This window comes from Phascolarctos cinereus, unplaced genomic scaffold (genome assembly GCF_003287225.1).
Source record: "Phascolarctos cinereus isolate Bilbo 61053 unplaced genomic scaffold, phaCin_HiC Scaffold_726;HRSCAF=1367, whole genome shotgun sequence".
NCBI lineage: Eukaryota > Metazoa > Chordata > Mammalia > Diprotodontia > Phascolarctidae > Phascolarctos > Phascolarctos cinereus.
Genome location: NW_027556098.1, coordinates 181,267,535 through 181,280,906, shown reverse-complemented (window position 1 = coordinate 181,280,906; position 13,372 = coordinate 181,267,535). Strand labels below are relative to the sequence as shown.

The 13,372-nt window shown below is 36.2% G+C and overlaps 1 protein-coding gene across 1 annotated transcript in view; it reads left to right on the top strand.

Annotated features, from left to right (window-relative positions):
• The window catches only part of LOC110207269 (aldehyde oxidase 3-like), a 108,644-nt gene extending 95,527 nt beyond the window's left edge, over window positions 1-13,117 (top strand). Inside the window, exons 33-35 of the mRNA XM_020984898.2 lie at window positions 2,660-2,848; window positions 6,096-6,263; window positions 12,631-13,117. Of these exons, the coding sequence (XP_020840557.1) occupies window positions 2,660-2,848; window positions 6,096-6,263; window positions 12,631-12,684 (411 nt within the window). The 3' untranslated portion in view covers window positions 12,685-13,117. The remainder of the gene's footprint in view (window positions 1-2,659; window positions 2,849-6,095; window positions 6,264-12,630) is intronic.
• The last annotated feature ends 255 nt before the right edge of the window (window positions 13,118-13,372 follow it).

Here is a 13,372-nt window from a genome sequence, read left to right as displayed (position 1 = left end):
AAAGTGTGATATATGATTGTGATAGAATACTATTGTGCTGTAAGAAATGATCAACAGGATGATTTCAGAAAAATATGGAAAGACTTATATGAACTTATGACAAGTGAAGTGAGTAGAACCAGGAGAACACTGAACACAATAACAGCAATGTTGATGATAATGAATTGTGAATGCCTTAGGTATTCTCAGTGATATGATGATCTAAGACAATTCCAAAAGACTCATGACGAAAGTGCTATCCACCTCCAGAGAAAGGACTGATGGAATCTGAATGCATACTGAAGCAGGTTGAAGCACTTTCTATATTTTTTGTGATTTTTTTCTTTTTTGGTCTGTCTTCTTTCACAGCATGACTAATGTGTTTTGCCTGATCACTAATGTATAACTTCTATTGAATTGCTTAACAACTTGGAGGGCTGGAAGGGAAAAGGAGAGAATTTGGAACTCAAATTTTTTAAAAAATTAATGTTAAAATCATCTTTATATGTAATTGGAAAAAATAAAATGTTATTTAAAAAATAAAAATAAAAAACCAAACAAACCAAAACTGCCAAATCACCCAAAACCATTTAAGGCACCATTCTAGGTGCTAGGACTATACAGATAGAAAGGAGAATGCCTTTATAGGAAACCTGTATAAATTCTAATTACATTCTAATAGCAGGTGGTATTTAAAACACAACTATGTGTAGTCAAGGAAAAATTGAGAAGGAAGAATACGGCAAGTGTAAAGAGAAAAGGTGGCACTTGAATTGAGCCTTGAAGTATGTGTGAAAAAGACCATGTGCTTCCCCTGAGTATTCCTGCTAACAGACTAGAAGACATATATCCTTTAAAGGCAACTAAAAAGTTCCACCATCATAATGATTTTCTTTTTTATTGAATCCTTCCTTCATACCACATAAGACATTCATAGCTCCTTATTTATTTAAGTAGTTTTGGCAACCTACCTAAATTTGATCTTAAATTGTACTTTTCAATTGACCAAATTGGATCTTAGGGGATAAGAAGAGGAAAATTGAACAGGTAAAGCTGCCATATTAGCTTTGATCCACCCCGCTCACAGGTGATTGTGGAACAGAGCAGCCACCTCTGTTTAACTCATGATACAATAATAGCTAAGCCAACATTTCATCGCAGCTTCCCAAAAAAGAGAGGATGGTGCAAGGAGAAAGAAGGAAAATGATTGAAAAGGAGTAGTAATGTATGAAAAAGAGTTGATTACTAATATTAGGGCATTATGATACATTTTATGATAATTCAGAATATCCTGAACAATTTTCAATTTTCTTCTGAAATAGTAAAATTTTAGCTAGGAACATGAAATTAACAGGAATTTTACTGTATTTAGCACTCTCTAGTACCACAGGAGTAGCTGAGGTATAAAGTAAGTGGGAATTGGCTTGGAGTCAGAAAGTCTAGGAAGAAATCAAAGCTCTTTTTATTTACTTTGATGTCTCAGGCAAGTTATTTAATAGCTAACATGTAAGATGCTTTAAGGTTTTCAAAGAACTTCATATATATTATTTCATTTGTCCTTTACAAACAACTCTGTGAGGTAGGTACTCTGGGCATTACATTCACACTTTGCAATTGAGGAAACTGAGGCCTGAGGAATTAACTAATTTATCCATGGTGACACAGCTAATAAATATCAGATATAAGATTTAAACCCATGTCCTTGATGGCTCTATGACTATACCCTTTCCTTTACATTGTGCTGTCACTTAAATGTTTTGAATCAGGTTATTCAACTATAAAATGTTTACCTCAAAGGGTTGTGAGAATCAAGCAAGATTTTATACATATATATGTGTTTATATATATATATATATGTACATATATATGTACATATATATACATATACATGTACACATATATACATATATATGTACATATATATACATATACATGTACATATATATACATATATGTGTGTGTGTGTGTTTGTGTGTGTGTGTGTGCTATTATTTTAATGTAAGATATTATTATACTGTATAAAATGTCCACAAACTTTTATTCCAATGTCAAATTGTGGCATGGAGGCAATCCAAGTTGTTGAGTGTATGGTAGCTTGGGCTAAGCTAGGAAGGATTTAAGTTTGGAGAGGCTCACCAGTATTTTGGATATAAAGAGATGAATTTTTTTGTGACTGCAGGATGTGATCTAAAGTGACATCTTCAACTGCCTACTCTATGATTTTGAAATACAAAATACGTTTAAAAATTTCATTCCAGTGTCCCATCATAGTGTGGAAATTACCCTGGCTTCTGCAAGGATCACCTAGAGTATCACAAATTCTGACTGGTCCTTGTAAGCTGAAAGGCTTCATGGATAGGCCCATTGATGGAGTATATTTTTAATACCTGTAGAATAGATTCACTAATATATCACTGGATTGGCCGTGGGATAATCAATATTTTTGATTATAGCAACTCAAAAAATTGCTAAGCAGCTAAGGCATAAGAGGAGGTTACATCTTTGTTGGTAGAGGGAGAACCCATGGGGACAAAAATCATGGATTCCTGAAATGCATAAGTAATAAAATATTTAGTGAGGCCCATTTTTTCTTTCTTTCTTTCTTTCTTTCTTTCTTTCTTTCTTTCTTTCTTTCTTTCTTTCTTTCTTTCTTTCTTTCTTTCTTTCTTTTTTTTTTCAGATTGAAGGTGCATTTACCCAAGGAGTTGGACTTTATACTTTGGAAGAACTGAAATACTCTCCTGAGGGAGTCTTGTACACCCGAAGCCCAAATGAATATAAGATTCCTTCAATCACTGACATCCCAGAGGAGCTTAATGTTTCCTTATTAACATCAACAAAAAACCCAATTGCAATCTACTCATCTAAGGTAAACATCCATGACTTTAAATTATTTAAATCTAAAAATGGCTACTTAATGGATGAATCTAAACATAATTACTGTTACTTGTCATTGCTAAAGTGAATATAGAGATAGGGACTAATCCTATGATTCCCCTGGTATAGGGTACCGTACTTATAGTCTTAAGTTTCCTGGAGTACTGAGAAGTTCAGTGACTTGCTTAGGGTGATGCAGATACTGTATGTGAAGGGTTAGACTTAAAGCTAGGTGTTCCTGGCCACCAGGTTTGCTCTCTATTTACTATGTCATACTGCCTTTCATACACATGGCATGTTAAAAGGCCCTTAAAGAAGGTCTTGGTATATCTGCTGTGGGGAATTTCTGGGAGGGCATGGACATAATGAGAAAGTATAAGTTGATTTTGATCTAAATCTTAGATCACAGATCCTTTGAACTATTGAATATGAGAAGGGAAAATTGCATTAGAATGATGTCATTATATGTAGGAGTAATTCAAAACTTAATGTCCTGATGATAGATCTGGAAATTCTCTGTCAGTTAATTAATTATTCAGCACCTTCTGTGTACCTCATTTGATCATCTTTGACAAATAGTTTGTTTGATGGAGATAATTCAAAAGATGTACTTCTGGGAAAGACATACTTTTGTGTCCTTTAAATTAAGAAATTTGGACAGATATCCAATAATGAAAGGTATGATTGATTTTTGGCAGCTAGGTGGCACAGTGGATAAAGTGCCCAAACTACAGTCAGGAAGAACTGAATTCAAATGCAGCCTCAGACATTTACTAGTTATATAATCCTGGGAAAGTCACTTAACCCTATTTGCCCTAGTTTCCTCATCTGTAAAATGAACTGGAGAAGGAAATAGCAAACTACTCCAGTATCTTTGCCAAGAAAACCCCAAATAGGCTCATGACTTCAGACATGACTGGATTATTGAACATCAACAAGTTGAATGTACACGGATACTTATAAAGTAGAATAGAATATGATTTTTTTTGGGTATGTGAGGCAATTGGGGTTAAGTGACTTGCCCAGGGTCACACAGCTAATAAGCGTTTGGTCTGAGTCTGGATTTGAACTCAGGTCCTCTCAAGTCCAGGCCCAGTGTTCTATCCACTGCGCCTTAGAATATGATTTTTTTAAAAAAAAGTTCAGAAGAGAGAGGTGGGAGACATATGAAGGTGGCTTAATGGAAAAAAGTCAAATTTGGACTGGATTTTTAAAGATAGATAAGACTAAAAATAGGTAGTGATCACACTAAAGAGTATCATTGGGTTAGAATGGTAATTCAGGCATAAAATTCAGGATAAGCACTAGTTCATAGAACACAGAACAATGCAGCATCCAGTGTATGTCTAGAATATATCAGTATGGGGGAATAGTGTGAGATGAGGTAGGTTGGAACCAGATCACGAAGGCCTTGAACTCCAATTATGGAGTACCCAGTTCATTTAATAGGTAATGGAGAGTCACTGAAGGTTTTTGAGATGAGGAGCTTTCATGATTATTATTTATGACATTGCATTAGTAAGATTCATCTAGCAACAGTATAGAGGACTAATTGGTTTGGATGGAGGAGAATAGAGGTATAAAGACCAGGAGGGAGTCTTTAAATAATAATCCAGGCAATAGGTAATGAAGGTCTAACTTCAGAATGGCAGCAGTAGGAATATGAGATACTTTGCAGTTGGAATAGATGATTGAGTGAGAAAGAGACAAAAATCAATGCCTGAAGTTCTAAGTATAGGTGAATTAGAGAATTATAGTGGTGGTAACAGAAAGAGAAGTTAAGAGAAAGATAAGTTTGTTTCAAATATTTGAGGATTTTGTTGGTATATCTAGGTAGAAATGGCCAGTAGGAAAATATGAATCTGAAATTTTACTCTCAGACTGGTACTTCATGTAGTCCTGTGATTTCAGTTATCACCTCTCTGGTATCTTCAGTTTCAGAGCTTTAATGATCACTCTCAAATATATATCTATCCTCCATGGATTTCTCTTGAGCTCCAGATCATACCCAACTGTCTACTGGACATTTCTACCTGGATATTATGCTTCAATTCATTTAAATTCAGCATATCTAAAACAAACATCTTCTTAACCCCAAGACATATTCCTATTCATGACTTCCTTTCACAAAGGTCAGAGAGGGGAACTTTGAAGTTTAGGGTCTTAAAAATTGATCAGGGTGAGATCTAGACCCTAATATTAACTACATTTCCATATGTCGATGCCCAGTCTTCTCATTTAAATGAAACATAGAATGTTATTTTTACTTACCTCTGTATCCTTGATAGCTCAAAGCACAGTGACTTGCACATACTAGGTCCTCAATAAATATCTGTAAATTTGTTCAAGTTTTTTCGAGAGATTTCTTTTTTCAAAGTAGTATATTCCTATTTTTCTACAACAAGAACAAAACCCGAGACCTGCGGCAAGGGAAAAGTACATTGAATTTGAAGGCAGATGGTCTAGGCATACATTATTTTTGAGTTAGAAATTGAAGCAGGATATACTGCATGTAGGTCAAGGACAGAAGGAAAGATTCAATGTATGTAAAAATATGTATAGCAGCACTTTTTATAGTAGCAAAGAACTGGAATGAATGTTGGATGCCCATTGATTGGGGAATGGCTTAACAAATTTTCTTTTGTGATAGTAATGGCATATTATTGAGCTGTAAGAGATGAGGAACATGAAGAATTCAGAGAAACTTGGAAAGAGTTACATGAACAGATGAAGAATGAAATAAGCAGAGATAGGAGAATAATTTATGTGCTTACCACATTATTATAAGGGAGAACAACTGCAAAGGGCTTCAGAATTCTGATCATGCAATGACCAGTCTTGACTTCAGAAGACTGACAGTAAAGTATTGCCTCCCACTTTTCAGCAGAGAGGTGGTAGACTATGGGTCCAGAATGAGGCAGACATGCGTTTATTTTCAAACATGGCCAATGTGTTGGTTTATTTTGTCTAAATGTACTTTGTTATAGGGTAGGGTTCTTTCTGTTGGCAGATAGGATAGAAATGTAGTGCAAAGGGACAATGATGTTTTAAAAGAACATCAATAAAGTAGTTTTAAAAATTATTTTAAGTCTATGTGGGTTGCCTACACCACCCTTGAAAAGCTGTTAAGGAAGTGGCTACCTATGCTTATACATTGCTTGTTGTATTGTCTAAATATTGTTTGTTCTAGGAATGGATGTGAAACTCACCCCTGCTCAAACAACTGTGTTTTCTCTTAGGGCCTAGGTGAGTCGGGAATGTTCCTTGGATCATCTGTGTTCTTTGCTGTACTTGATGCTGTGACTGCAGCACGAAAGGAGAGAGGCCTAACTGAGACTTTTACAATGAACAGCCCTGCAACCCCTGAGCTGATTAGAAAGATTTGTGTGGATAAATTTACTGACCTGGTATGGAGCTCTTTTTTTCTTTCTTTCTATGTATTCCTTGCAACTTCTTTCTGTTGTTATCAAAACCCTCTCTACGACTTCTCACTTTGAAGAAGGAAGGCAGTAGGGCTTATCGTCAAGTAGCCAGATCCCTTTATTAGTGATTATGGGGAGGGAAGAAGAAGAAAACAAAACAGTCAAACACTGACTTGTTTCTGGAATAGAAAGTTATGTTCCAAAAAGAAAAGGTTTCTCCCAAACCTTAACTGTCCATCAAGAGAGACGCCATGGTATAGTAGCAAGAACACTGGTCTTGGAGCCAAGAAATCTACATTTGAACTTGGTTTCAACACTTATTAGCTATGTAACCTCGGGCAAGTCACAACCTCTGAAGCCAATGTGTTCACTCATCTGTTGAAATGGAATGATAACACTTGCCTCACCTGCTTCAGATGGTGGTTGTTAGGAGAGTGTCAACCTTAAAATGCCATGTAAATGTGAGCTATTAATTGGGATCCAAAACAAGTCTAACTCCCTCCAGAAAACCTTTTCCAATCCAACCCACAGTGGATCTCTCCTTCTCTGATCTGTATCCCTTATCATTGGGCAGTCAGTCAAACATTTAGTAAACTCTTGCTATTGCGAAGTGCTAGGCAAGGTGTTGGAATACAAAGACAAAAATGGAACAGTTCCTGCCCTCAAAAATTTACAATCTGTCACAAAAGCAACATATGCATAAATAAATATATACAAAATAAATAAAAGATAGGGAGGGCATTATAGCTAGGGGAATCATGGTAGGCTTCATGTAGAAGGTGATTACTGGTCTGAAGTTTGCAGGAAGTTGCATGGGAGGCAACCAGTGCAAAGGTGCTGATATGGGAAATGGAGTATTATATATGAAGGATTGCAAGAAAGCCAGTTTGACTAGACTCGCTAGAGTGGTGAGGGAAGGCATGCATAATCAAATTAGAAAGGTAGGTTTAGGACAGTTTCTAAAGAGACGTAAAAAAAGCGAGATGAAGCATCTTATATTTGATCTTAGAGGCAATAGGGGGTCACTAGTGTTTACTGAAAAGAAAAGTGTTCATGGTCAAACTTGCACTTTAGAAAAATCACCTTAGCAGTTCTATGGAAGAAGGATTGAAAAGAGGTGAGATTTGATGCAGGGAAATCAATTAGGAGGATGTTGTAATAGTCCAAGCCAGAGGTGATGATGTTCTGAAATAGGGTGGTGGCCATGTATGCACAGAGAGGGTGACAGATGCAAAGATGTAGTGGAGATAGAAATGGCAGGATTTGGCAACAGATTGGATATATGGGATGAGGAAGAATGAGAAGTTGAAGTTAATATTAAGGTGGTGAACCCAGTCTAATGGAAAGATAGTAGATTCTTCAACAACAAGAGAAATTCAGAAGGGAGATGAATTTGAGTGGAAGGACAATGATTCAGATTTGGACATGTTGAGTTCAGAATGAGTATGGAAAATCCAGTTTGAAATGTCCAAGAGACATTTGGAGCTCAAGGGAGAAACTAGGACTAGGTATATATATTTGGTAGTCATCTGCGTAGAGAAGATAATTGAAATGATGGAAGCTAAAAATGACATCACCAAGTGAGAATGTACAGAGAGAAGGGAAGAATAGCTAGGGCACAGCATTGTGGCACACAGTGATATAGATGCTGAATCAACAAAGAAACAAAGAAGGAGCTATCAAACAGGTAGGAGAACTAAGAAAGCAGTGACATGAAAACCCAGAGAAGAAAGAGAATCCAGGAGGAAAAGGCAAATAACAATGTCAGATGGTGCAGAGAGGTAGAGAAGGATGAGAATTGAGAAAAGCCCAGGAGATTTGGAAATTAAGAGATCTTTGGTAACTTTTGAAAGGGTATTTTCAGTTGAGCAAAGAGGTCATAAGCCAATTGCAAACTGGTTTACCCAGTTAGGTTGAAAGCTCAATTAATAACTGTTGGTTGAAAGGGTTTCCATTTCCAAACCATTCAACCCACGCCTTGGGTTTCTTTAGCTTTCCAAGCTCTCTAATTTTCCTTAGTTTTATTAACAGTTCCCTCAAGGGTAGGAGAAGAGTCCTGAATCCCAGCCCAAGAGCAAAAAGGCACAAAGGAAAGGAAGAGAGGAAACACTATATATTGAAAGAGGAGAGCCACAAGAAAGGAAAACTAGAAAAAGACAAATGAGATATTTTATGAGTAGATATGTAACAAAAAGTGACTGAACAGTAGCCACACAGTGCTTATTGGTAAAGAGTGCTACATAGGCAAAGACAAAGGCCATCAAAGGATTTGGTAGTGGGAGAACTAAGAAAGCATTCAGTACAGCTTTTTAAAGACACATACAGGTTTATATGCTCTCTTTTATTATATACCAGCCAAAATTAGAAAGCTTTCATTATTTCTTGGAATCATACATCTATATAGCTGGAAGGGACCTCAGAGGCCATCTAATCCACACCCCTATTTTACATTTTGGGAAACTGAGGCCCAGAACGATTAAGTGTATTACCCAATGTCATCACACAGGGAGTATCAGAGATAGGATTTGAACCCTAGCCTTCTGACTCCAGATCAAGTGGTCTTTCCATTATATCACTTTAGGACATTTCCATATCATGCCATCCCAGCCAAAAGCTAAAATGTTGGGTGCTAAGAAAAGGATAAGCACAAGAGATCTCTGAATATAGTTGGGGCAAGACTTTCTTTAGTAATATCAATTTAGCTCCTAAAATCATTCTCATGAAGTATCCTGAGGAAGATAATTCCACCACAGTTCAAAAAGAAGACAGTTATTTGAGGTTTACTAGGAATTCTTGTTAAAAAAAGGTCACTAAAGACCTACTTTAGCCACTCACTTTATCCAGACCTGTTCTAATGACTCATTCTGAAGTCTTTATTTTACCACCTACAAGATGAGCAAGTCATTTGATATCTTCACATCTGATAGTTATTATGCCTGACATGTTTACCTTATAGGGTTGTTGGTAAGGATCAAACTATAGCTGAAATGCCTCTTTAAAAAAGTTATAAAAATTACACAAATTTTTTATTATTATTGTTGCCCTTTGAGGTAGATGTGGTGAAGTACAATGAGCAGTGGACCTGAAATTAAAATCTTGATTCCATGACTAATAAGCATCAAAAAATAATAACAATATTGAATATCTAGCATTTATGTAGTACCTACTATATGCCATTTATATAGTACCTACTATGTGCTAAACATTTTGTAAATATTATCTCATTTGATTTTCACAACTATGGGAGATATATACTGTTATTATTCCCATTTTACTTCCCATTTACTGAGGCAAATAGAAATTAAGGTGACTTACCTACAGTCAAATGGCTAGTAAGCATCTGAAGTAAGGTTTGAACTCTTGTCTTCCTTATTTCAGACCCAAGTCTCTATCCACTGTGCCACCTAGCTGTCCCACATCGTGAGACCTTGGATTAGTATATGAACCTCATTTACCACATCCATGAAATAGAAATACTACATGCTTTACAAGACTGTGTGAAAATCAAATTAAGATAATATCTGTGGAAGTGCTTTGTAAACTTTAAGATGTGATTATTATTAGCAATGTGCTACAGAGGCAAAGAAAAGAAAGGGAAGGATAAAATGTTAGAACATTTTACATTCAGAGATTTAGTTAAATCTGAAAATTAAAGAAGAATGGAGAGGATAATGGGATACACTGAAGAAAGTATGCTAATTTTAATCAACCTTCCTCTGGGCTTCTTAGCTTCAAAACTGTTGCCAAGGGTGTGAACACCAGTGCATGGGTGTGGACACATATTTGAAGGGCTTATAGTCATAACTTTACCTCAGTCACACTCATGATGCTAATCCTAATCCTCAGGCCCTTTCCAAATTGCCATCTGTATATATAAGTGGATTAGGCTGCAACTTCTATGGTGTGACCAGAGCTTCTGAAAGATCCTCCTGTCCCAAATCTGTCTTGTCAGCTTTCCAAAGTTCTGAAATTCACAGTCATTGCTTTGGCCTTAGGCATTATGGTAAATGTCAGAACACTGGGAAGGATACTACATTGTCATTAGCAGCAAGATTATCAGGTTAGTTAGCTGTAACTTTTCAAACCCTTCAGACAATGAAAATCAAAATAAGTGGGCCAAGGACAGAGAAGCTCCTGTTGGAAGTGACCAACAGTGATTATGCTGTTATGATAAGGAGAATTTGGGGCACTGTTGAGCCTGAAGGTAGAAGAAGAGCAATGTGGGTCTCATCTTGCTTGGAATCCTGGAGATATTCCTAGGACACGGTGACAGCTAAACTTGTACCATCATTGAACCTCTAATGCACAGATAATGAGAAAGGAGTAGGATATTATGGATCAGGCTATTTTGAATGTGACGGTCACTGTAGTGTCCTAGTAAGGGAATGGAAGGAGTACATGAGTGACTGGTTGCGTCTGGAAGGTGTGCAGTGCCTGGCATTACCCATGGTATTGGGCCTGGGTGTTGTTTTCCTTTTGTCTTCATTGTTAACAGTGTGAGGGTTGGTCCTGAGTCAAGGTGCCCATGCAGGGTACTGCAGAATTGGAGAGATAAATGAAGATTGTATTGAGGTAAGATATAGCCTCAATAAAAAACAAATAAAGAATGGATGAGCCCTGAGGGACACAGGTATGAGGACACAGAACCCCTGGGAAGAGAGCACTAAAAAGGGGCAGGAGAACTGGAGACAAACTTCGACTTATTATCTACTAGAAACTTAGGCTTCTAGATCTTTAACAAACATCTCTCCAATACCTGCTACAGTACAATATTCTGTTTTCTGCCTTGGGAGGAGAGAGTATTCAGGATAATCACATATTACACATATTCTAAATGATCTCAATACACATAATATTGAATTTGTTAAAAATGTTTGGAACATTGGCCCTTTGCAAAATATACTTTTGAGATTTCTGTTGCACAACATGTGACATATGATAGAGTTAAGACTCTTAGAGCTGGAAGAGAAGTGGTCCTCCTGTTTAATCCCTTCATTTTGCAGATGAAGAAACAGACACAGAAAGGCAAGATTTGTGATATGGAACTAGTCCTCCAAATGTAAACCCTAGTGCTCTTTCCAACGTTAGCAAGACCTCACCATTGTGCCTTAATAACTTTGTGCCTATCAAGCATTCAAAAAGTGTTACCTAATAATGAATACGATAATGATAGCTAATATTTACGTGGGGTTTGCTATGTGCTAGACGCTGTGCTAAGTGCTTTATAATTATTATCTCCCAATAACCTTCACAACAACCTTGGAAGGTAGATACTATTATGACCCCCATTTTATGGATGAAGAAACTGAGGTAAAAAGAGGTTAAATAACTTGCCTAGAGTCACAATCAAGCATTGGTGATATTAATTATGGGTTGATTTCACTGCATCATTAAATCAAAGTTCTTCCAAGAAAAGAGGCATAGAATTTCCTATTTAAAGGAAACCCCTTCTTGTGGAAAGCCAAATAATACTTAGAAGGGGGAAAAGTTTGAAGCAAAGGACACTAACCACAAACCAAATATATGGCTGGCACCAGTGGATAAGGCTCAGGACCTCTAACTCCTCCTGAAGTCCTCAGGAACAAACAAAGCAGCATATTTTCCTTTATATCTGATAAGTTATGAGCCACTGAAGTGACTCAGCATCATTAGAAATATTGCTTTGTTAGCAGTTGTAAAGACTTTGAGCCACCCTTTCCCTGGAAATTAAATAAAGACCTTTCCAAACTATATTAATTCACTTACTTCACTAAATCAGTGATTTACAACTGAGAATCCTGGCTACTCATAGAATGTTAGGGCTATAAGGGACCTTTGAAATTGTCCAGTCCAATCCTTCCATTTTCCAGAGGAAAACACTGAGAGCAGTGACTTGCTCAGGGTCATATAGGTAGTTAATAATGAATATTGTATTAAAATCCACTTCTTCTGAATCCTAGTCTTTCACTCTTTCCACTAAACCACTCTTCTCTGAAATAACAGGTTAAAAAAATCTTTTAGGACAAATTTGAAAAACAAAAAAGAAGCTATTCTTAGCCACCATGCAAATGGGAGATCTCATTTGGAGTTGGGCACTCAGACATGACCTGGACTCCCAGAGAAGGTATTTCCTTCCCAGGTCCTGAGGGATACTTCTTCCTCTAAGCCTTGGGGAGATGCTGATAACCCCTCCTGAATATTCATGGCAGCATCAGTCCCATCAAGATTTACTGTTTGAATTTAAAAAAAAAACTCGGTATAGATAACAGCTCAAGTAAATTGCAATCAGTTATATGATTTGAATGAATGTATGAACTTTGCTTTTTGAAACATTCTTAATATTCCTTTTAAAAATCTGTATTTTGTCTTTTAGATTCCACGAGACGACCCTAAATCCTATAAGCCTTGGTCCATCCCTGTAGCCTAATGTTTGAGTTCCAGAACATAATGTAACTATCTGATGAATTTAGAGATTGCCATTAACCAATACAAATGTTGCTATTTTTAAATCCACAGAAAAGGATATGTAATTCTTAAATATAATTATACTTACCAGATGCCTTAGAATCTCAAAATGTGTTAAGCAATCAAATTTATTTACTACTAAGATTTTAAATAAAAATGATATTTCTAAAACCTATTATTTTTCAGTTGTGATAATGGACAAAATGGGTAGTTCTCGACTAGATGAATAAAAAAGAAAAAGAAGGCTCTGTAACACATTGCTACTTCTTAGGTAAAATTGTGAGAATAGAAAACAAGTTATTTTCTTACAACTAGTAAAATTATTTTGGTTGAATTTTTCTTTAGCACATTTGGAAAATGGTCATTAGCTTATTAAAGTAGTATGAAAGTATGTATTCCAAGATAATCTAATTGCTTCTTTTATTGTATAACTTGGTCTGAAATACTATGTGTCAACATATAACTACTGTTTGTCTAAGTGTTTTGTGTTCCTATCATTGACTCTCTCAATGTATTTCTGTAGAGCTGCCAACTTGCCAGTTGTGTACAATCAAGTAGGGTGAGAATTTAAGGAAACAATAATTTCATGTCAATTTTAAAATTATAGTTTTAAGAAAACAAAGTTTTGAATATTAACATTTTTTTGATGC